This window comes from Mastomys coucha, unplaced genomic scaffold (genome assembly GCF_008632895.1).
Source record: "Mastomys coucha isolate ucsf_1 unplaced genomic scaffold, UCSF_Mcou_1 pScaffold13, whole genome shotgun sequence".
NCBI lineage: Eukaryota > Metazoa > Chordata > Mammalia > Rodentia > Muridae > Mastomys > Mastomys coucha.
Genome location: NW_022196895.1, coordinates 63,467,112 through 63,490,517, shown reverse-complemented (window position 1 = coordinate 63,490,517; position 23,406 = coordinate 63,467,112). Strand labels below are relative to the sequence as shown.

Below are 23,406 nucleotides of genomic sequence, written 5' to 3'. Positions count from 1 at the left end.
GGCTCAGTAGAGGGCACTGCAAGTCAGAGAGGAAGGTACAACATAGAAAGCACTTGAAGCGATTGATGATCCTGGGGAGTGAAAGCCTGGGGCCCCTTTGTGAATGACTTTGAATGGCATGTGAATGAATATATGATATGTTGACCTAGAAAGTCCTCTAATGTTGGTCAAGGAGTAACTACCATGCATGTGCAAATAGACCTTATCACTTAACTAAGACAATGGAGCCAGCACTTGAATTACAAGCTCTGTGTTCAATGCCCCCAGCACTGCAAAAACAAAACTATACAAACAGAGCAGACCTACTTCAGGGAAAGTATTTTCGAGGGAAATCACTAAGCTGTTTGGGGGATAGAATTGGTCTGATCATTTCAGTAGTCCTGACTTCTGTTTTCCCCTAGTCTTCAAGCTTTTCTACTCTACTTCATTTATCACTGTTTCCACACATATAATAACTTGCTGTCTTTAAACACCATTCACCTCTGCCTAGCCCCATAGCCAGCTGCAGCTATGTATTGTTCCTCCTCCTGATAAAACTTTCTGAGACTGCTACAGTACGTACACAACACACATCACTGTTTATACATGAGGACTGCCCTTGCTGAAGTCCCATGGCCACCACCTCTGAGGCAGTGGGTAGGTTCTGTGCTTGCCTACCTTTCCCCATATTCAGTACACACGACTGTGTTTTCCTTCAAGTATTTTCCCTCTCTGAATTTTATGACTATGTGTCTTTATTTCATCTCCTCATTCCTACCCCAGGACTGTCATTCCTTTGTGGTCTAGACCTGGGTTTCTTAGCCTCTAGTTGGTGGCTCAGTAGTTAGTTCCTTCCCTGTCTGTTTTCTCCTTTCACTATTTCATAAGACTTCATTGACTAAGTATATACCAAGAAATCCCTTCAGCTAGGCCACATAGCTGCCTATTTCTGGAACTGTATTCCCCAAATATGTCTGAACTCACCAAAATGCTACCACAGTCTCTCTTGGCACAAGCTAAAAATTAGGACTCACTTGGACTTTCTCCTACATTTAATACACAGAGAAGTGCTATCCTGCTTCCTCCATACACTTCTCTTTGACCCACCATTCTTACCCTCCCTCCTCCCCTCTTAATGCCTCAGTCGTCTTGGCTTAAGCATCTGCCATGGTGACGTCAGCCTCCATTCCTGGCTCAGGACTGATGGATGCTGTCTGCTTCCCATCTCAGAAGGCTGTATGAGAGTCGATGAGTTTTGGATCCTCATCTAGTAACTTTTCCTGAGAGCTCAAAGGCTCCAGCACAGGGTTTTGGTTCTGTTTTTACACAGATTCCCAGAATTCTAGAAGGCATCCACACTGGTGCTTTCACTGGGAGATTTGTCACATAATTCCTCCAACAGTTTCATTTTGTGGCTAGTTAAGATAATTCTTATTGCATGATTCCATGGTTATCTTTCAGGCATGTTTAAAACCCTTGCTGTCTCAGGTGTAGATTAGGAGCCTGAGAATCAGACACTCAGAGACTCTGATTCTCTGCATAGTGCGCAAGCCTGGGAACCCGACTTTCATTTCAGCACCCAGATGCAATGCAGCACATTCCAGTGCTGGACGGGAAGCAGAGACACAAGGGCCTGTGGGTCAGTCATTCTAGCTGAGGTTCAGTGAAAGACTCCATCTCAAAATTAAGACAGAGGCCTGTTGAGACGGCTAAGTAAAGGTAAAAGGCTTCAGTATAAGCCTGATGACCTGAGGTCTATTCTGGAACCCCTTGGGGAAGGAGAAAACTCCTGAAAGCTGTGCTCTAACCTCCACATGTACACCATGTGACATGCATGTGCCACAATCTCACACACATAAGTAATAAAACTTAGAATTAAAAGATGAGTCTGAGAATGCTTGAAGAAGACATCTAACAACCTCTGTGCTTTCCATGAACACATACACACTTGTGTCTTCAAACACCACATATGTATGTACACATTACAAACACATGTGCACACACACAAATGGATGTTACATTTGAAAACCGTTAGATGTCTAAGAAATGAACCTAAGTGAGATTAGTCATATTACAGAGGCATGCATGCTATCATTTTTCCTCTTTTTAATTGTTTGGAATTTTTTACCAGTGCTTAAACTTAACTGGGCCTTAGCTTGAGGTTGTTTGGGGTGGGGATGGTTTTGCTGTTAGAAGTGAGACAAGCTGTGCCTATCTGCTGCTGGGGCCATGGTGATCTGCGTAACACATCTGTAGTCTGTGGCCATTCTTTCTGAAAACTTCACTTCCTCTCAAACAGTTTAGAATTGGAAGTGGCTTTAAAAGCTCCTGCCCTTTACTCTTTCTTCCCCTCTTCTCTCCCCTAGCCCTCCCTTCTTGTCCTGCTTCTCTAGCTCAACCTCTTGTTCAGTGTGTGTAACTTGTAGGACTGTGCTACTGGATCTGACTGGAGACAACAGATACACAATCTTTACTGAAACACAATGTGGAATTAACATTAACCCTAAGTAAAGCATTCAAAGCATCACATGGTTCTTTCATAGTAAATAAATAAGTGAAAGCTATGCTGTAGCTTGGCTTCCTGAACTGCTAGCTTCCCAGTGATAGTGGGGGGGGGGGAATATATGTGTATGTGTGTGTATATATGTGTGTGTGTATACATATATGTGTGTATGTATATATATACATAAACATATATATATATATATATATGGAGGGATCAGCAATGCCTGCGCCACTGCTTCTTTCCTAAGAAGACAGCAAACAAACACAAGCCCCATTTGGGCTGATTTCTAATTTGTTCTTTGCCATTGTGCCTTTTAAGCTACAGTTTCTATATACTTACAGAACAATCAATAGACTGTTCTCTTGTTGGGTTTGCAGAATAGTTAGGTAGAAGAGTCCCCACAGAGTACCCCCTTCTCCTATGATTCCCCACATAATCTTGGTACATTGGTATATTGTTATTGATGGAAGTCCATAGTTTATTGGCGTTCACTCTTTGTGTTGTACATTTATGAGGTCCTGACACGTGTCTGTCATTACTGTGTCCTATAGCTGTACCTTGATAAGGGAACTTCGTTACCCTAAACACTCTTATGCTTTACCTCCTCCCTTTCCCTGAGCCCTGGCAACCATTGTTTATCTCCATTTTCAGAATGTCACATAGTTAGAGTGAGACAGTTAACTGCTTCATCTCATAATATTGTTAAGGGCTAACATTTATTACAGTTCTTTTGACCTTGGCAGCCTGTTTTGATTGCTGTGGCTCAGGCCTCACTGGGCTGTACCCAGGCTTATCTCAGCTCTTTACCTATGGATGGTGTCCACTGTCCTGATGTGATACATGTTACTCATCCACTTACTAACTAAAGGATGGCTTGGTTACCTCCTTGGGCAATTATGAATAAAGTTGCTATCAATATTTCATGTCTTGATTTTTTATGTGCACATAAATGTTGTTTATTTAAATACAGTGGCTGGGTCATATCGTAGGAAAATATTTACTTTTATAAGAAACTCCTGAGTCATGTGAAAGGAAAAGTATCTGCCTAGATCCCTTCAGACCAAGTTCTCAGCACAGAGGAGATTCATTTGCCCCAGAGGGACAGAGAGCAGGGAGTAGAGACAAAGACCTCAGATAGAGGATGCGGAGAAGGCGAAGGGAATAGCAATGTTGTCTAGGAGTTAGACAAAGGACTGCCTCTGGTTACAGAGGGGACAGATGTGGCCCATAGGAAAATGGTGGTTTATAAAGGTAAAGGGGGAACCCTGTGTTAGGATGAGGTGTTTAATTTTAATTTGGCATGTTAATTAGTGGAGCCAAAAGGGCTTTTGATTTGCTGGATTTCAGTAGAGGAGAAGGACAAGTCCTGCCACAGCCATGTTAGTTAGCCTGGGCCAGAGTCCCTTTACCATGGCATGGCATGCTAAGCGTTCTGTATTGCATTCCCAGCATCAATGAATAAAAGTTCCTTTTGGTCACAACTGGTGAGCTGGCATGTACTTGTAGTCTCAGCCACTGAGGAAGAAGGGTGACTTGAGGCCAGCCAGAGCATCACAGTGAAACCCTGTCTCATAACGGGAAAAAGAAAAGACAGTTCTCATTATTCCACATCTTGTTAGTGCTTGCTGCTGTCAGCCTTTGGACTGGCCTTTCTAGTGTAGTGGTGCAGTAGTGTCTCATTCTACTTGAAGTTCCTTTGAAAATCATACAGTGGACAGCTTCTTTTCATGTGTCTGTCGCCATCTATGTTATCTCTGATGAGGAGTCCACATACTCATTTTATTTTTAATCATTATTTTATTTTTAATATTATGTGATAGGAGTGTGTATACATAAGTGCTTATGCCTGTGGAGGCAGAGGCATCAAGTTCCCATGGAGTTGGAGTTACAAATGGTTGTGAGCCATCTATGTGGATGCTGGGAACCAAACTCAAGTCCTCTGAAGAGCAACAGTATATGCTCTTAACCACTGAGCCATCTCTGCTGCTCCTTATACTTTTTTTAATGTTTCCACATGATTTGGGCAATGTTCTCCTAAACTTAGTTTTTTGTTTTTTGTTTTTTTGTTTTTTTTTGAGACAGGGTTTCTCTGTGTAGTCCTGGCTGTCCTGGAACTCACTCTGTAGACCAGGCTGGCCTCGAACTCAGAAATCCGCCTGCTTCTGCCTCCCAAGTGCTGGGATTAAAGGCGTGCGCCACCACGGCCCGGCTCTAAACTTAGTTTTAAGTAGTTGTCTATAGGAGCTGCTATGTCCAGAATGTGTCCAAACATCCTTAAATTTCAGTAGTTTTTCTGGAGATCACCTCTTATTTTCAAGACTGAAGAGTTACACACTACTGAGGTCCCCTTATTCCCATCTGAAGGAAGAGCCACCTGGTGTACATGCCAGTCTAATGGAGTCCTTACTGTGTTATGCCTACATCTGTAAGAGGCTGGCTTACATATAGAGCTACTTGTGACTCAGACTAAGTCATGACTCAGGCTTAAGATGAACAGTTCTGGAATGTTTAAATGGACCAGATGCTGTTTACTTTTGGGCTAAGAGATCCTCCTGGATGTTTCTGAGCCAATCAGGTTGGACTACCAGGTGGTCAGTTGGGAGAACAGAGGTTGAAGTGACAGGTAACCTCCCTATGATCATAGTACCATATCTAAACCAGAAACCATGCCCACATGAGTGGGAAGAAATTTATGTCTTACTGACTTGCTCATTAGTTCCTTGTTGCTTATAAAGCAATTTGAACATGTGAAGAAAGATGAATTGTAGAGGATTTTTGTCTTCAAGGAGCTTTGTTATGTTGGAGACTTAAGATATATGCATAACTAGCCACAATCTGTGAGTGAGCCACAGAGGTTTACAAGGCCTGGTTTATTTGTCTCCATTCCTTTAAGTGGGTTTCTGTTAGAAAACATAGTAGTTTTTAGTTCATTTTTAAACTCATATTTGAAGCATCTAAACTATTGATGCTCAAAATTACTGCTGATAAAGTTGTATAAATGTCTACCACATTTGTTTTCTGTTTGTTTGGGTTTTTGTTTTGCTTTTGTTTGTTTGTTTGTTTGTTTTGTATTTTTGAGACAGGGTTTCTCTGTATAGCCCTGGCTGTCCTGGAACTCACTCTGTAGACCAGGCTGGCCTCGAACTCAGAGATCCACTGCCTCTGCCTCCCAAGTGCGGGGATTAAAGGCATGTGCCACCACCACCCGGTTGTTTTCTGCTTTTTTTAACTTCTATTCTTTGCTCCTCTCTTTTGCACTCAGTGGTCTTTCTACCTTTTGTGATTTTTAAAGGAACATTTTATATGATTTTTTTTCTCACCTTTCTTAGCATACCAGTTATTTGTGTGTGCTAAACTTTTCTTATTTTCTTTAGTGGCTGCCCTAAAATCTGCAGTGTATATTTACAACCAATTCAAGCAGAGCTTCTTGTAACAGTGTCATCACTTCATGCAGATGACCTCTCCTACCAAAAGAATCCCAGTTCTTCCTCTTGTCACTTGTATTATTGTATTATTTCTAACTTGCATTCCATGCATATATACATATATGCACATACTTATACATACATAGGTATACATATACAACACAGGAAATATACATATAAGCACACATACTGTAGCTGTTATTATTTTAAAATGTCATCCGTTAATAGTCAGATGTTTCTACTTGACCTTAATTTCTTCTTTCTTCAGTGGTTTTCTTTTCATAGAGATCTGAGTTTCTGACTTATTTTCTCTCTTTCTAAAGAAGTACTCCCCACTCCCCAGGCTAGTGATGGCACCTAGGGCATTTATTAAGCAAGTGTTCTCCTTCACTTCTGAAGGGATAACCTTGTAGAGTATAAAGTCTAGGTTAGTGATTTTTGTTTTTTTTCTCTAGACACTGAATATTTTGTTTCCATCTCTTACTGGTTGAATGCTTTCTGTTGATACAAATCCAACCAAACAACCAAACAAAGCAAAAGCAAACAACTCACAGTGTTCACCTTAAAGAGAATAAAAGATAGTTTATTCTTGAGTCATCTTGAATGACCATGGCACAGGAGCCAGGCAGAATTTCATGAAGTTTTGTAGTTTTATGGAATAGTGATGGGTACATCAGAGAGGCAAGTATAGCAAATGAGGGAAACTTTTTTATAGACCTCAAAGGGTATCTGATGATATTCTTAGCTTTTGGGTGGAAGCTGATGGGTCTGCTAAGTTCCCAGAGGTTTTTTATCTATGATTCATAGGATGTTAGTACAGACACACGGGTGTGGACAAGGTGGGCTATCCAGGGGGCAAATGTTAGCCCAAGATAAGGTAACTAGCTAGCCTCTGGGCCTGTCTGACATGTTAGTCTTCCCACAGTACTGCAGTTCTGGCCAGTCAGTCAGTCTGTAGACACAGCATCTTCTCTGGAGTTCTCCTTCACATTTCTGATGCCCCTCCCCTCCTTAGCGTATTTATTAGATGCCTGTTCCCATGCTAGCTTCTTTCAAAATGATTTCTCTTTCTTTGATTTTTCTGTGATTTGAAAATACATCTCTAAATTAAATTTTTGTTTGTTTCTATGCTTGTTTGGTTTTGCATTTACCCCACTCAGTGTTTGCCAAGCAACCTAGGTCAGAATGTGCTTCCTGCTAAAAAGAACTTGTGTCAGATCTAGCTAGTAGTTTCCTCATTCAGAGTGGGGATGACTTCTTTAGTCTCTGGCCCCATCTATCAGCTACTGCTGCCCTGTGGCCTGCCCAGTCCACACTTTCTAGGTACATGAGTTTAGTGTCCAAGAACTAGGGATGGTGTGTGGCTTGGACTTCTTTTGCCTCTGGGTCTTTTTAGCTTCTGCTGTCTGCCAAAGCTGTGTTTTGTCCTTGTGGAGTCTGTTCACCTCAGCTTACTTCTAGTGCTTGTGTTCCCAGGTTGTCACTTGCTTTGGGTGTGGTTAGCACATGGTTTACCCTTTAGGTGAGTCACTCTGGGAGGATGATGGAACAAGACACAGCCTTCGGCTGGTACGTCCATGCCTCTGAAGCCAGCACCTGTCCCTACTGATTGCTGGCCCCTCTAGGGCCCTTCCATCTTCTTTTGACTCCAGAGTCCCCTATGTTGGGTGCCATGCATTCTAGACAAGCAATTGGAGTTCGTGGACAGGCCCTACATTTAATGGCAGTTGCTCCAGCTCCTGCAAGAACAGAGGGCTTCTCAAATCTCCCTCCATGCCCTTTCCCACACTATTGACTCCTCTCTCTAAGCATCCTGCTGTCCTGATCCTCCTGTTGTGTATTTCTGATGCTTAGCTTCTCTCTCCTTGGAGTAATCTTTTATGTCTTATCTTGACTCTTTTCCCTCTTCAGGTCATACAGAAACAGCGTCTAATCTCTCATATTATCAAGAAATACTTTTTAACTTTAAATTTAATTTAATTTAATTTAATTTTTTTGGTTTTTTGAGATAGGGTTTCTCTATGTAACCCTGGCTGTCCTGGAACTCACTCTGTAGACCAGGCTGGCCTTGAACTCAGAAATCTGCCTACCTCTGACTGGGATTAAAGGCGTGCACCACCACTGCCCGGCCAGAAATACTTTTTTAAAAAATAGTTTCATTGCTTCAAAATTAGAATTTTAAAGTAAAATAATAATTTTAGGGCTGGCGAGATGGCTCAGCGGGTAAGAGCACTGACCTTCAGAAGGTCCTGAGTTCAGATCCCAGCAACCACATGGTGGCTCACAACCATCCATAATGAGATCTGACACCCTCTTCTGGTGTGTCTGAAAACAGCTACAGTGAATTACGCCAGAGTGAGTAGGGCTGGAGTGAGTGGGGTGGCCGAGGTCCTGAGTTCAATTCCCAGCAGCCACCACATGGCCATCTGTATAGCTACAGTGTGCTCATACACATAAAATAAATAAAATAAATCTTAAAAAAAAAGAAAGAAAAAGAATTTTAAGTAATATTCATTTTAAATGTTTTATTCCCTCTGATAACATTTTAGATTTTGTAGAGTTTGTTGAGTGAATGTTTGAATGCTTTTACAAGATTTGTAAGTGATGCCGTTGATGCTATTGTGTTTAACTCACCTTAAAACTCTTGGGCTAAAAAAAATAATACTGTATAGATTATTTTTAAAAATCACATCATTGACTAAAAATAGAATAAAGGAGATGAAGTTTCTTTGTGCAGTTTGAAGGTTGGTAACTGAATAAACACTAGAAACAAGTCAGTGTAGGGAAGGAGGGAGGGACAGACAGCAGTTGTTAGAACTCCTGTAAATCATGTACTGTATGGCTTTCAGACAGCAGTTATTAGAACCTCCTGTAGATCATGTACTGTATGGCTTTCATACACAACTGTGTGTTTAGCGTATTCAAGAACTCACAGAATGGAAATATTACTTGTACACATTTTATAGAAAAATGACCTAAAATAATTTTTCTTGAGCCAGATGACTAGTGACAAAGGTCCGTTTTTACTGACAAATCTTTGGTGTCATTGACTACTTGTTTTTTAAGGAAAAAATCTAAGATGAAATGAATAGTACTATTGGTGTTATACAGTAAAATAACCAAGAAGGTGAGAGAGGCAGTACTAAGAAATAGTCTAAGTTCTCCCATACTGAGTAATCTGGAGCAGCTGTCAGGCTGCTGTGTAACCCGGTGGGCCCACTACTCACAGGTCAGGTTCTCGTTGCCAGAAAGTATTGCTGATACTGAGGGTGGGGGGTGGTTAGGGAGGATTGTCAGTGTCCTTCATTGCAAGCTCTGGATTTACAGAGAAAAATCTTCTGTTAGTTTGTATTATCTGAGAGAGATGTTTTTCCAGTGAGTCGACTGCAATGACCAGTCTGTGTACTGGTATGGAAAGATTTGTTGTTACTTGGTCTTAGAACTGAATTTTCAGTTTCAGATGCTTTGAGGTTTCTATAAAGTTTTAAACATTGGCATAAAGTTTTGGTTTGGTTTGGTTGTTGGGTTTTTTTGTTTTGCAGTATAGCAAGTCAGCTTGGTTACTTTTTTTATGCTTGGGAAATACTGATCTTAGCATCTAGCATAAATCTAAGAAAGTATGAAAAGGGCTTGTGGGTAGATTATAACAAAATCAATAAAATTTCTGTTTTGAGTTTTTTAACACATGCGTTTTTAAAATTTTAAATTTCTCAAGAATTAGTTATAACTGAAATAGTGATCATTTTATATCTTACAGGGAGCCCTTAGGCTATGCACTCACTTCCATTTATGCCTTGTTTTTAATGCTCCTAGGTTATTGAATCCCTGGGAATTATTATTTATAAAGCATTGGACTATGGCTTGAAGGAAAACGAAGAAAGGGAGTTGAGCCCTCCTCTAGAGCAGCTCATCGACCAAATGGCCAATACTGTGGAGGCTGATGCTAGCAACGATGAAGGGTATGAGGCTGCAGATGAAGGCCCAGAAGATGAAGACGGAGAGAAGAGGAGCACCTCAGCCATTCGGTCCTTTCAGGACGTCATGAAGGTAAAGCTCACTGGGTGTTTGTCCCTCTGAGTTGTCATCTCAGGCTGAGTGGGTGGTGACTCGGCATTTGATGGTAGTTTCCAGACTTTGTACAGTCTGGCTGTGGCCTTTGCTGGGTCACAGCTCTTGACCACTTGTAGGTTGTGTTAGGTGTTGGTTATCTGCTTGTCACCTCAGCCTGGCTGGGCATGATGCCGTCAGCTGGCGTCTGCATTCCTGTCAGTGGAGTAGATGGCATCAGCAAGTGGCTCTGTGCTGAAGACTGAGTTGTGCCTGTCACGGCTCATTGTTCCATGGTTTTTTATTTTGGCCTTCCATAGGATCTGTATACAATAATAAGATTGAAGTTTTCTTTTTAGTTCAATTTTGCTGCCTACATGGAGTCTAAATGTATAGAGATGAAAACTGTGAAGGATTTGACAAATTAATCTTCTGATACTCTATTCCGAGTTATTTAGATAGAATCTTTACTACTTTTTTCTTTGTCTGGTTGGTTTTGTCTTTTAGGTTTTGCTTGTTTGTTTTTAATGTTTATCACTTAGTTTTTCATTTTCTTTTTCAGAGACAGAATGTAGAGATACACCATGAAAGCAGTGCTTTTCAGTTGTGCTTTGTGCTGTGTGCCTCGATGCCTCTCTGCTTCTCAGGAGAAGCAATCTTCAGGGCTCCAAAGGGATTACACAAGTCCTCCTCTCTTCTTCCTCTTCCTCTTCCTCTCCTCCTTTTTGTTGTTCCTTTTAAAAGATTTTTTTGAGGGAAAGAGAGAGAGAGAGAGGGAGGGAGAGAGAGAGAGGCCAGCAGAAGGTAATAAATGCCTTAAAACTGGAATTACAAGCTGTTGTGAGCCACCTACATTAACTTTTCACAAATTTTATTCATTTTATATATTCTAGATGTTAAGGACTGTTTTTAAAATAGACATGACAGGCTAGTGTCCTAAGTGAAATAAGCTGCATATAAAAAGAAATACCATGCAGAAGGAAAATAAAACTGATCCAAATAGAAACTGGAGGATAGAAGAAGGGTTAGGCACATTGGACTTGGTCACTGTGGTCATGTGCCTGTTGAAAGTTATCATACCAAACCTCATTAATGCATACAGTTGCTACAGGGTAGTCAAAATAAAACAAAGAAAAATATAAACATACTTGGAGGCTGGCAGACCAAAACTGACCTAATTCTGTGAAAACTACTAATAAACAGTGATGTAAAATGTGAACAATAGAAGGTATTAAATAAGGAGAAAAATTTACTTTCTGACAGTGGCTATAGGCTTGGGGAGGGGCTGCCTGAAGAACAGAGGAGAGAGAACACATGGGACCATGGTCTATACAGTCAGCCCAGCACCAGGACTCACAAGTGAGCACCAGGCGGCTCGCACACTAGAGGTTTAGAAGGTGAATGGAAATCCGAGAATTCTTACTCAGCGGCATTATAATGACTTTCTTTTTAAAAAAGGTTCTTAGGCATTTAACAATTAGAATGAATTCATTTTGTCTATTTTCTAAATTTGAGCCACTAGGCCTTTGAAAGAATACATTAATAAAAGCATTCTTAAGACATATCTTACAGACTGGAGGAAAGTCGTACCTTTTCCAGTTCTAGTCTTTGCACTTTTGTCTGAGAATATCCTAACCTTACTGTCTTGCTCTCCGATGCTAATCAACCTGGCCTGTACAGTTCTCATTTTTGTAAATATTGTGACTGTTCTTTTCAACTGAATGACAGGGAAAAATTGCTAAGATGTTTAACAAGTTTTGAAAATTTGAAACAGAAATATCATAAAAGCCATTGTTTATGACAATGGAGATAGACATGAGTCTGTGGTTCAGTGGGATTAGCAATGACTGACTCAGTTAGCAATGACTGCTTGGCTTTGTGGAAAGAGAAGACAAAGAATTTACTGAGGAAATATGACTACTCTGTCTCTTTTTAAAATTTTTAGTTATTAGTGTGTGTGAGTGCACGTGTGTGCATTGATGTGTTTGTGCGCTCGTGAATGTGTGCATACCATGGTCAGAGGACGACTTTGTAAAGTCAGTTATCTCCCTGCACCTCTGCCCGAGTTCCAGGATTACCTTTACCTGCTGAGCCATCTCACCAAACTTTGATTGCTTTGTTACAGTTAGATGTAGAAACGTGAAACTAAGTTGCAGTAATGCAATTGATAGGGATTCAAGGATCTTATAAGTTTGTTTTCATTTTAGTGATAAAGGTCTCTGAATGTATAATAAATAAAATCACTTTATATTTTATCCGTGCCTCTTGATTATACTGGAAAGAAAGAGAATATACATAGGTTAAGTATAAATACACGTTAGATTTTTGACTCAAATCTGAGCTCTTTGCTGCTGATTCTAGAACCACATAAATTACACACATAAATTTAGACATGTGTTCCTCTGAAATAAAGAGGTTGAGGAGATGGCTGAGCAGTGAAGAAGCTTCCAGAGGATCTAGGTTTATAATAGTCTTTTTTTTAAAAAAAGATTTATTTATTATTTTATGTATCTGAGTACACTGTAGCTGTCTTCAGACACACTAGAAGAGGGCATCGGATCCCATTACAGATGGTTGTGAGCCATCATGTGGTTGCTGGGAATTGAACTCAGGACCTCTGGAAGAGCAGTCAGTGCTCCTAACAGCTGAGCCATCTTTCCAGCCCTATAATAGTCTTTATAAGTGTGGTTTTTGTTGGTTTGCTTGTGATGAACATCTTACGCAATTTGATACTGAATTACTGTCTTACAGAGCACTGGGCTTGATCCCCATACCTAGAAAAAAAAAGTAAAGGAAATAATTTTGAGTTTGAGTGGAGAACTGTTAAATTTGGATATGACATAGCTGCTCTTGTTAAAGACCTGGTCCCCACCTGTGGTGCTATTTAGAGGTGACTGAATCACAAAGGTGCTATGATGACTTCATCAGTGGTTTCATCCTCTGATGAGATCATCATTGGATTGCCCTTGTTGGAGGAAGTAGGCCTTTGTGGGGTGCTTTTGAAGGGTGTTCCCCTGCTGGTCCTCTCTCTGTTTGCCACCTGTCCACCATGATACAGCCACAGTACTCTGCCCCATCTTTCAGGGAAGCAGCAGGGCCGCGTGGGCATGGACTGAAGCCTGTGAAGCCAGCCTCTGCCACAGAGTTAACCCTTTCTGTTTTTCTCGGTACTCTTGTCACTGCAAAAAAAGGTGACACAGGAACCCTCTGCTAAGACACATGAGAAGCAGGAGATCTGCCACTGACCACCTTTTATTCTTTTGATACCCTTTTTTGTTTGTTTTGAGACAGAATCTCATTATGTAGCTTTGGCTGCCTCACTATTTGGAGCTCAGTATGTAGACCAGGCTGGCCTCAAACTCACAACAGAGTTCTTCCTGCCTCTACCTCTGGAATGCTGGGAGCTTTGGTGTGTGCCACTGTACCTTCTTTTGACTCTTATAATAAAACAGCATTTCATGGAGCCCAGGCTGTCCTTGAACCTACATTGTGGAGAATGATGGTGTCCTGACTTTCCTGACTCTGCCTACCAAGTGGTAGGATTGATTGTAGACATGCACTCGCCTTACCCAACTCTCTTTTACTCTTCCTTAGAAATTGTTAAAATTGAACAGATTTTTTCCAACAATTATATTAATGTCTAATTTATTAATATACGTTAACAGCTCTTTACTGCAAGTAAAGAACTTTAAAATTGACTGCTGAACATGGATATGTGGATAGTTATTTTATAGAAAGGTAACATTATTCTTTGGAATCTTAAGAGGATATCTTTGCAGTAAAATAAAGGAAACAAATCACTTTTCATCATGTTATGTTGCATTTCATACTCACAGTCATCTTGGGACACAAGGACACAGGCGGTACCCAAGTGCACTACCAGCTCTGCCCTCCTCTACCCTCTACTCCCACTTCCCCAGGCCTCACAAGTGAACGAACGTGGGCCCCAGAACCTAATAGACATGTGCTTAGAGTTTCCTTGTGGTAATAAAACAAAAACAAAACTTGAGAAGGATTCAGGATTACATTGGAGAATGCATGGTATCATTCTGTATATGTGACGTGTCAAACACAGCATGTGGCATGGTAAATGGTAGCTGGCTGTCCAGTTTGGTTTTTGTTGCTGTGATAAATACCATGACTGTTCAAGGCAAGTCTTCAGTTGAGGTTATCTCTTCTCAGGTTACAGTTCTGTCAAGTTGACAGCTGAAGTGAATCATATGCTGCTAATATACCTGAGTTATTGGTACTTTTTAGCAATTCCCCCCTCTCTTTTCCATCTCAGAACTTTGACACATGTCATCTCATTTTCTTTTTTTCAAACTAGAACTCAATATTATGTGCATTATTTTCTTTTTCTTCCTTCCTTCCTTCCTTCCTTCCTCTTTCTCTTCTCTCTTTCCCAACCCCGCCCCATACCTGGGCCCCATTCTTATTCCCCTCCTCACTCCCATCTCTCATCCAGTTCCCTCCTTCCATCCACCTCTGATGACTATTTTCCCTTCTGAGTGACACTCAAGCATCTTCCCTTAAGCCCCTCTTATTACTTAGTTTCTAGTTTCTTTGCATCTGTGGACTGTAGTGCGGTTATTCTGTTCTTTATGGCTAATGTCCACTTATCAGTGAATACAGACTGTGGGTGTCTTTCTGGGGTTGGGTTACCTCACTCAAGATGATTTTTTTCCCTAGTTCTATCCATTTGCCTTCAAATTTCATGTCTTTGTTTTTAATAGCTGAATAGTGTTACATTGTGTAGATATTCTATATTTTCCTTATCCATTCTTCTTTTGAGAGACATCTATATTGTTTCTAGTTTCTGGCTACTAAAAATAAAGTTGCTCTGAACACAGCTGAGCAAGTGTCTTTGTGGGATGTTGGAGCATCTTTTGGGTATATGCTAATATACCCAGTGGTATAGCTGGGTATTGAGGTGGAACTATTCCCAATTTACAGAGAAACCTCCAAATTGATTTCCAAAGTGATTGTACAAGTTTGCACTGTCACCAGCAGTGGAGAAGTGCTCCTATTGTTCCACATCCTTGCCAACATGTGCTCAATTGAGTTCTTGATTTAGACATTCTGACATGTATATGATGGAATTGCTCTCATTTTCAAATAGAAGCAAATTCTAGTCTGGGTATCTTTTACTGAACCATTTTTTCCACATGATTGTGTAGATACCTGTGGTCCTATGGTATACTGAATCTCCGATGACAGGACATCTAAAAGAAAAACCATAGGCATGTCTTTTTTAATGGTACCTGAAATGCGAGTAATAGCCAAATTCCATTTTTTTTTTTCTTCTACAGATATGTGCTGCTCATCTCCCAACTGAGTCGGAGGCACCAAATCATTATCAGGCAGTATGTCGAGCTCTGTTTGCAGAAACCATGGAACTGCATACATTTCTGACCAAAATTAAGAGTGCAAAGGAGGTAGGCACAAACATTAATATTTATAGATATTGAAATAATCCTGAATTTTCAATATTGTCCATTCTGTGCTTTTTGGTTTGAGCTTTGTTGTTTTTATCTTTTACAGACAAGGTCTTTCTGTATACGAAGGCTGCTGCCCTTGGACTCATGATCCTTTTACCTCTGCCTCTCTAATTTTAGAACCACAGGCATGTTCTACCATATATATACTTGGCATTGTGGATCTACTTTATAAACAAAACCTTTCAAAAAGCTTCCTTCTAAATGAAGTAAAGAGTCCAGAATTGGTTTAGTCTGTTTTCTATGGTACTGGCTTTTTACCCCATTCTTCTTCCATCCATTTTGGGATGTATTAGTCCTTCCTTCAGGACCTTGTGGGTAAAGTCTCTGTAAGGCCACATTCTCTTCTCATTGTTTAGCTGTTGAAGTAGACGCCATTCTTTTTTCTTTTTTTTTTTTTTAAGAATTATTTTATTTCATTTTTATGTCTATGAGTACACTGTAGCTGTATAGATGACTGTGTTCGATCATGTGTGTGGCTGCTGTTGATCTCAGGACCTCTGCTCAGGCTCGCTTTGGCCCCGCTCGCTCTGGCGTAATTTTCTGCAGCTGTCGTCAGATGCACCAGAAGAGGGCGTCCGATCTCATTGTGGGTGGTTGTGAGCCACCATGTGGTTGCTGGGATCTGAACTCAGGACCTTCAGAAGAGCAGTCAGTGCTCTTACCCGCTGAGCCATCTCGCCAGCCCTGAAGTAGATGCCATTAAAGACTTAGTGAAGGATACTGGTCAGGTAATCTGAAGGATTCAGCTAATTTGTTAATATTTGTTAATGCATAAAGCTTAAAGTGTTACATTCAAAGAAAACTGTTGCAGGTTATTTGAGAGAATCCTATTGTATATTGCAACTACGGTTATGAAGATTCTCTGAGATCTTTCAAAAGACTTAGTGGAGGATCCCCCAAGCGTATATGACTGTCCTCCAGAGCTGTATGGAGCATTAGGCTAAATGTTTAGGAAGAGACACCTGTGAATACCTGAGCAAAAAGAGAGAAACTGACCTGTTACCAAATGCAACTTAAGTAGCCCTAGTAAAAAAGTAGGTGATGATCCCACGGAGTCACACCTCTATGAACTCAGTTGTGTGGGCGCAGGTAACAGCTAAGCTTTCCTCTGCTCTGTCTGTGTATTGTTCATAGCAGTGCTAATGACAGGCCAGGGAAACCTGTGCTTTTTAAATACAAGTTGGTAAACTGGACTCAAAAGGGAAGTTGTCAGAAGAGTGCAAAAAGGGTGGACTGAGTATTGCAGACCATTATACCTATGTAGATGCAGAAACAAGCAGTGCTCAAGGCAAAAAGAAAGCTCCCAGTGAACGAACACTCAGCCTGTCCTCACCAGAGCATCAGAGAGTAGACAAGATTAATTTTTAAAAAGATTTTCCTAGCTGGGCGTGGTGGCGCATGCCTTTAACCCCAGCACTTGTGAGGCAGAGGCTGGCGGATTTCTGAGTTCGAGGCCAGCCTGGTCTACAGAGTGAGTTGCAGGACAGCCAGGGCTACACAGAGAAACTCTGTCTCAAAAAACAAAAAACAAAAAAATAAACAACAACAAAAAAAGATTTTCCTGACCTAACCCTTCTCAGAACATTTTTTCAGGCTTGTACAGTAAATTAAAGGAGTTTTAACATCTTTCCAGCACTAACATTCTCAGTAGACATTGCTGAATTAAGAACAGTGAACATTTTTAGCACTGTACTCCACTAGTTTGAAAAAACTTTTTACTCTTGATTAAACTTTGCTTTCTCAAAAGAGATGGACATCATTCCTGAGGGTGACAGCTGAGTGGTCCTCTGGCCTCCACATGTGGGCTTGCACACACATTTCAAAAAGGAGAAATAAATTATGTTATTTGCAGGGGAAAAGATATAATGAGAAACTTATTATACATATGGTAAAATAATTCAGAATCATGGAGATAAGAATCATCTATTCTTTCTCATATACAGAATTTAGAAGGGAAAGTGGGAAAAAAGACATGAAAATAAATGGAAGCCAAGCATGGTGGCTATAATTCCAGCACTGGGACAGCCGGGACAAGAAAGTTGTTGCAGGTTCAAAGCCAGCCTGGCCTACATTGCTAATACTAGGCCAGGCAAATGGTACAAAGCAAGACCCTGGTGGCTTGTTTTAAAATGTTATAATGAAATCCATTGCTTTGTAATAATTAATTGTTAAGTTTTTTGTTGTTGTTAGTCTCACTGTGTAGCCATAGCTGGCCTAGAACTTGCTCATGTAGGCTAGGCTAACCTTGAGATCACTGAGACCCTCCTGCCTCTGCCTCCTTTCCAAGCCTGTCTAAATACTAATTTTTTAAAAAGATTTATTTATTTATTATATATAAGTACACAGGAGTTGTCTTCAGACACTCCAGAAGAGGGCCTTAGATCTTATTACGGGTGATTGTGAGCCACCATGTGGTTGCTGGGATTTGAACTCAGGACCTTCAGAAGAACAGTCAGTGCTCTTAACTGCTGAGCCATCTCTCCAGCCCCTAAATACTAATTTTTAAAAGTTCCTTTCTTGTTGCTGAATGATAGTGTATTATTGTGTCTCTATTCTGCTGTCTGAGGAAGGTTCCTTCTGGCTGTGGCCTACTATTTCAGACCTCCAGCATTTCTTTCCTGGATGATAGCCATGGTATCCCCACCAGTCTTGTCTTTGTGTCCTCAGTTTCCAGTTGGAAACTGGAATGATCCTGCTGGGATATAAACTAGATCTCAGCCCTCTGGCTCAACCTTCACAGGTCTCAGAGAGCTTAGAGTAGAGGCAAGGGTCTTTAAGGCAGTCCGAGTTTCCTCTAGTTTCCAGGAGTAGTTAGGCCAGTGGGAGGAGAAAGGGGGCACAGGTGATTTCAGAAATGATCATGGCAAGAGAGAGCCCTCCAAACACCTCTGAGAAAACAGGCTGCTTTCTGATCAGGACTGCCCATCCCTGTCTCTGGGTCTCAGTCTCTTGAGTGTAGCAGAGAAGTCTTCATGAACTAACAGGTCCTCCCCTCAGGACAGGCTAGCTAGTAATCCCTTCCCCAAACTTCTTCCTTTTACTGTAGTTTCCAAGGCTTCTAAGCAGGCTTCTTGGTTGCCTGGATGCAGCCATGTCCCTGGAACTGCTCTCAGTAGGCTGAGTGAGGGGACTTGGACTCCAGGGTCCCAGTCTTATAGAATAGGGACACTCCTACCTCACCCCTCCCTTACCACCCTGAAAAGCTGAATCAGAGGTGGGAAGACACGAAGTCACACAACTCAGCTCCCAGGCTGCTGCTTCTCTTTTAGTCGCTTCTCCATCTGATTTTCACCTTTGTTGCTCCCCAGCTCCCATCCAAGCAGAGAGTTTCTCCTGTTACTCGTGTCTCAGTCAGAAAAGGGACAGTTAGACTTGCAAAGGTTCATAGAGTCATGAGGCCTATACAAAAAGATGGAGTCGTAGGACTTCATCATGCTGTACTCATCAAACATTCCTCAGTTCCATCCATATCAGTTGTAGCTGATAGGCAAAATATGCACATAGAGATGTTTTAAGTACACATCCAAACTCTTACATATTTTCATCTTGTGTAAGCCTGACTCTGGAATGCATGCCTTATGAGATTTTTGATTATTATATCCTATTTCAGCTTATGTTACATTTTAAATTTGAGACAGGTTTTTACAAGCAAGCAATTCAGTGTTACAGATATAAATGGGCTGATTAAATTTTGGACTGCCGATCTTCATAGAACCTACAGATTTAACTTTTAAATTGATGAATTAACTATACCACCCAGTATGGACACTAGTTTGACACTAAAAATAAATGCTTTCTTTTACAGTTTAGTGGTAGACTCCCTTAAAGAAGATGTTTATTTCCTAAAACAAACAAATAAACCAAACAACCCAGCAACAACAAAACCCCACAGTAATAGTTAAATAATGGACAAGGCCAATAATTGAATATTATGAAATATTATTTACTTAGGTTGGGAAACGGAAGCAAGAAAACTGCAAATTCAAGGCCTGTTTGTGCTATAGTTCAAGATCAGCCTAGGCAGTTTAACAAGACCTTATCTCAAAATTAGAAATTAAAAATTAAAAGGAGGTACAGTTTAATGGGTCCTCAGCACCACGGAAACAACAGAAAACTTTGTAAGTCCTGTAAAATAATTTTTATTATCTTAATTTCTGTTTTCTAAGTGATTAAATATATTTAAAAGGACAGAATTTCCTTTCCCCTTGGGCATTTTGAGACTCTTTACATTGTCAGAGCAGTTGCAGAGTTGAAAGCCAAGGCGATATACCCTTGTTGTTTTTAGGTGTTTCCCTGGCTGCTTGGTGAGAATAGGACGCCTGTCATTGATACAGTTTGTTTGTTTATTCTGTAAACTAACATGACATTTTGGAGAGAATTGGCCCTAAGTTGCCAGGCGCTGAATAAGGAGAATCAGAACAAGCAGCGGGAACTGCACATGCTCACTGGCACCTGGCTCGCTGCTCCACAGCCTCCTGCCTGCTCCTCTGCTGTCCAAAGTACGAGGCTGGCCAAGGCACAATGTGGAGTGCTACTTGATTTTTATTAAGTTGTTGTTGTTGTTGTTTTGTTTAAGTTCTTACCGTAGGACAGTTGTGTACTTGCAGAAGAAAAATTCAAAGCCTCTCCATGCAAAAACTCACGTGAGTTTAGACAGTGTTTATCACTTGGACTCTTGTTCTTACTGCCTGGCTAGCTTGATCTCCCACTTTGATCCTAGTAAAATTTCTGTTAATAAATTCCCACTGGTTTGACAGGATGCAGTAACTGTTTCTTGGTAGGCATGCTAGGAAAGGAAGGAAACACTAGACTTTAGGAGAACCAGGAACATGGGTACATGGTTACATTCCCAGAGCAGTTATTTAATATGCATACTATGTACAGGCGCTACATTTAATCATTTATTCCTTATGAACTCTGTGCTAGATACCGTCCTAAGGAATTTGTGGACATTAATTCATGTAGTCATCACAGAAGGCCATGTGTTAAGTGTGCTTTTAATTTCCTCTTTCCTTGAAGGTGAACAAGATGAGTTTGGCCCATCCTCACAGCTCTCTAAGCAGAAGTGTTAGCCTAAGAGTCGGCCAAGCACAATGTGAGAAAGTTCGATGGGTGCATGCAGGAGCTGATTCACAGCAGAGAGGTTGAGCTGCATTCCAGGACTGACTGGCCTGAAGCCACAAGGCTGAGCAGAGTAGTGAATGGAAGCAGCCCGAGTGAGGCTAGGAGAAAAGAGCAGGCAGGGAGATTACAGGAAAATAGATCCTTCAGACTGGGGGACCACTTTTAGGAGAGCATCTCATAGGGCTGCTCCACAGGGGAAGTCAGGCATCTGAAATGGGGTGGGCCTTAGATGCTCTCTTCGGCCTCATGAGTTTGTAATTCCAAATGGATCCCTGGGACCTATTCAGTAAGCAAGACCTATCTCAATAAAACCAAGTGGGTGACTCCCAAGGAACCTCCGCCTGGTTTGATCTCCGCCCTGCATCACATATGCACACATGTGAATCTACAGGAACGCACACAGACAAAAAAACGAAATACTATTAGTCTTTATTCAGCTTTCCAGAAACTGCTTTATTTTAAAAATAGAAATCTCGATGAGTCTGTGCTCGTCGGGGAACTTTGGGTAGAGAGTAGCATGAGGGAGAAGGCAAGCTTCTAGGCCAGTGCTAATCAAGGCCTGATCAAGAGGGCCAGGCTTGAGAGAAGAGGGAACCAGACCAGCCTTCTGTAGGGCAGAGGAAAGGAGCAAGTTAATGCTTCCTTTATTCCGCTGTGTTCTCTTCTGAAGGTCTACACTGGGGCTGGAGAAGTGGCTGAGCAGTTAAGAGAGCAGCTCCCTCTTTAGAGGGCCTGAATTTGGTTTCCAGCACTCACATCTGGTGGCTCACAATCACCTGTAACTACGACACCAGGTAGATCTTAAACTGCTAGCCTCTGTGGAGAAACGCACCCATGTGCACATATCCACACATGTATATAATAAAAAATAAAATAATTTTTTAAAAAAGGATAAAGATTATACTGCAAATTAGATAAAAAGCTAGACTTTAGATTTATGATTGTTAATCTTTGACCCATAACTTTTTTGTATTTAACAATTTATTTTATTTTTATTGTGCCTGCATGTTTGTCAGTGACCATGTATATGCAGTGCTTGTAGAACACAGAAAAGGGCATTAGATTGATTCCCTGGCGCTGGAAGTACACACAGGTGTGCTATGTTCTAGGTCCTCAGAACCAATTGCAGGTCCTCTGCAAGAACCACAAGTGCTGAGCCGTCTCTTTAGCCCAAATCCATAATTTTTAGTCTCAGATCTCATGATTCCTCCCCCTCCCTTTTTAACACCTGTTACCTGCCTCTTGCCTGCTTGGGAGATGTCAGGTGTCTTCCTCTATCTCTCCATGAACCCGGAGCCGGGCTGCTGGCCAGTAGCCCCAGCACCCACTGTCTGGCTCCCTAAGTGCTGACGTTACAGGCATAGACACTGCTGTACCCAGCTTTTTATGTGAATTCTAGAGATTTGAACTCAGATCTTCATGTTTCTACAACAAATGTTTTTACCCACTGGTCCATCTCCTTACCCTAAGGACATGTGTTTTTCAAGTATTGATTGAGTGACTGCATGATTTGAACTTTACAAGTTAGAAGATGTAAATAAGGATATAATGCTTTTGTAATTAAGAACAGTGTTACATTGTTCACCTTCGACTGCTGATCTGTTACACTGAAAAGAAAATAGGTTTTCTTGGTCTTTCATATCTCAAATTTTTTCTAAGTTGTCCTAGAGAAGGAAATGCTTTTCTTCTGGGTCAGTACTAATAGCTTCTACTGTTTTAAAAAATGGGATTATTTAGTGTTGAGAAGATGGTTCGGTCAGGAAAGGGCTTGATACACATACATGAGGACCAGAGTTCAGAGTCCCAGCATTCAGGCATGGTGGTGTATGCCTGTAATACTAGCACTAGGTAGGTAGAGACATGAGATCCCTTGGACAGCTAGTCTTGCCTAATTGGTGAGCTCCGGGTTCAGTAAGACACTTTGTCTCAAAACATGAGGAAAGTGATGGAGGAAGACCCCAGATACTGACCCATGGTCCTACACAAACATTCATGTTCTCCTACATACGCATGTGCACAGACCCAGCATGCAAACCCTCCAGAAGTAATGGCATTATCCTAATGTCTTTCTTGACTTTCACATGTGACTTTGTAAGCCTTGTCATCAAGTTCTTCCAAATGGTTTAATGTCATAAGTTTAATAAAACCCTAAGATGGAAAGATGACTTCTAGATGCCAGTTAGCTTTTAATTACTAATAGTTCACCAGGCTGTGAAGTTCTGGGATGAAGAATTAAATGAAGACTAAGAATGGCTCCTTAGGGATGTTTCAAGTTTTATACCCTTGCTTTATACTGTGTGATCACAGTTATTACTGAGCAGCTTTCCTCCACTCACAGGGACTGGACTTAGTCAATGACTTCATGATGAAATCTGTGATCTCAGTTTATCTTGAATATGACTATGACTAAAATACGTTTTTAAAAATAGAACTTTTATATGCATATGTGAAATGCTTTAGAGAGCATATTTGGAAGTGGCTCAACTGTTATGAAATGGCTTTTGTCTGGTTCATAAATACTCTAACTACATTTTAAAATTTGAAAGTTGGCTTTTCAGAAAATCAAATGTAAATGTTTCTAATCTTACCATCTCTTGTCAAGCCAATAGCCAAACCTAGCTGTGTCATAGTGCCATAGTGCTAGCTGTACCATAGTGCTAGCTGTGCCATAGTGCTAGCTGTGCCATAGTGCTAGCTGTGCCATAGTGCCATAGTGCTAGCTGTACCATAGTGCTAGCTGTGCCATAGTGCTAGCTGTACCATAGTGCCATAGTGCTAGCTGTGCCATAGTGCTAGCTGTGCCATAGTGCTAGCTGTGCCATAGTGC

General features: G+C 41.0%; 1 protein-coding gene across 7 annotated transcripts in view; it reads left to right on the top strand.

Annotated features, from left to right (window-relative positions):
• The window catches only part of Spire1 (spire type actin nucleation factor 1), a 126,617-nt gene that overhangs the window by 53,040 nt on the left and 50,171 nt on the right, over window positions 1-23,406 (top strand). For all 7 annotated transcript variants that reach the window (XM_031365938.1, XM_031365940.1, XM_031365935.1 and 4 more), the window contains exons 3-4: window positions 9,724-9,957; window positions 15,267-15,392. In XM_031365938.1, coding sequence (XP_031221798.1) covers window positions 9,724-9,957; window positions 15,267-15,392 — 360 coding nt within the window. The remainder of the gene's footprint in view (window positions 1-9,723; window positions 9,958-15,266; window positions 15,393-23,406) is intronic.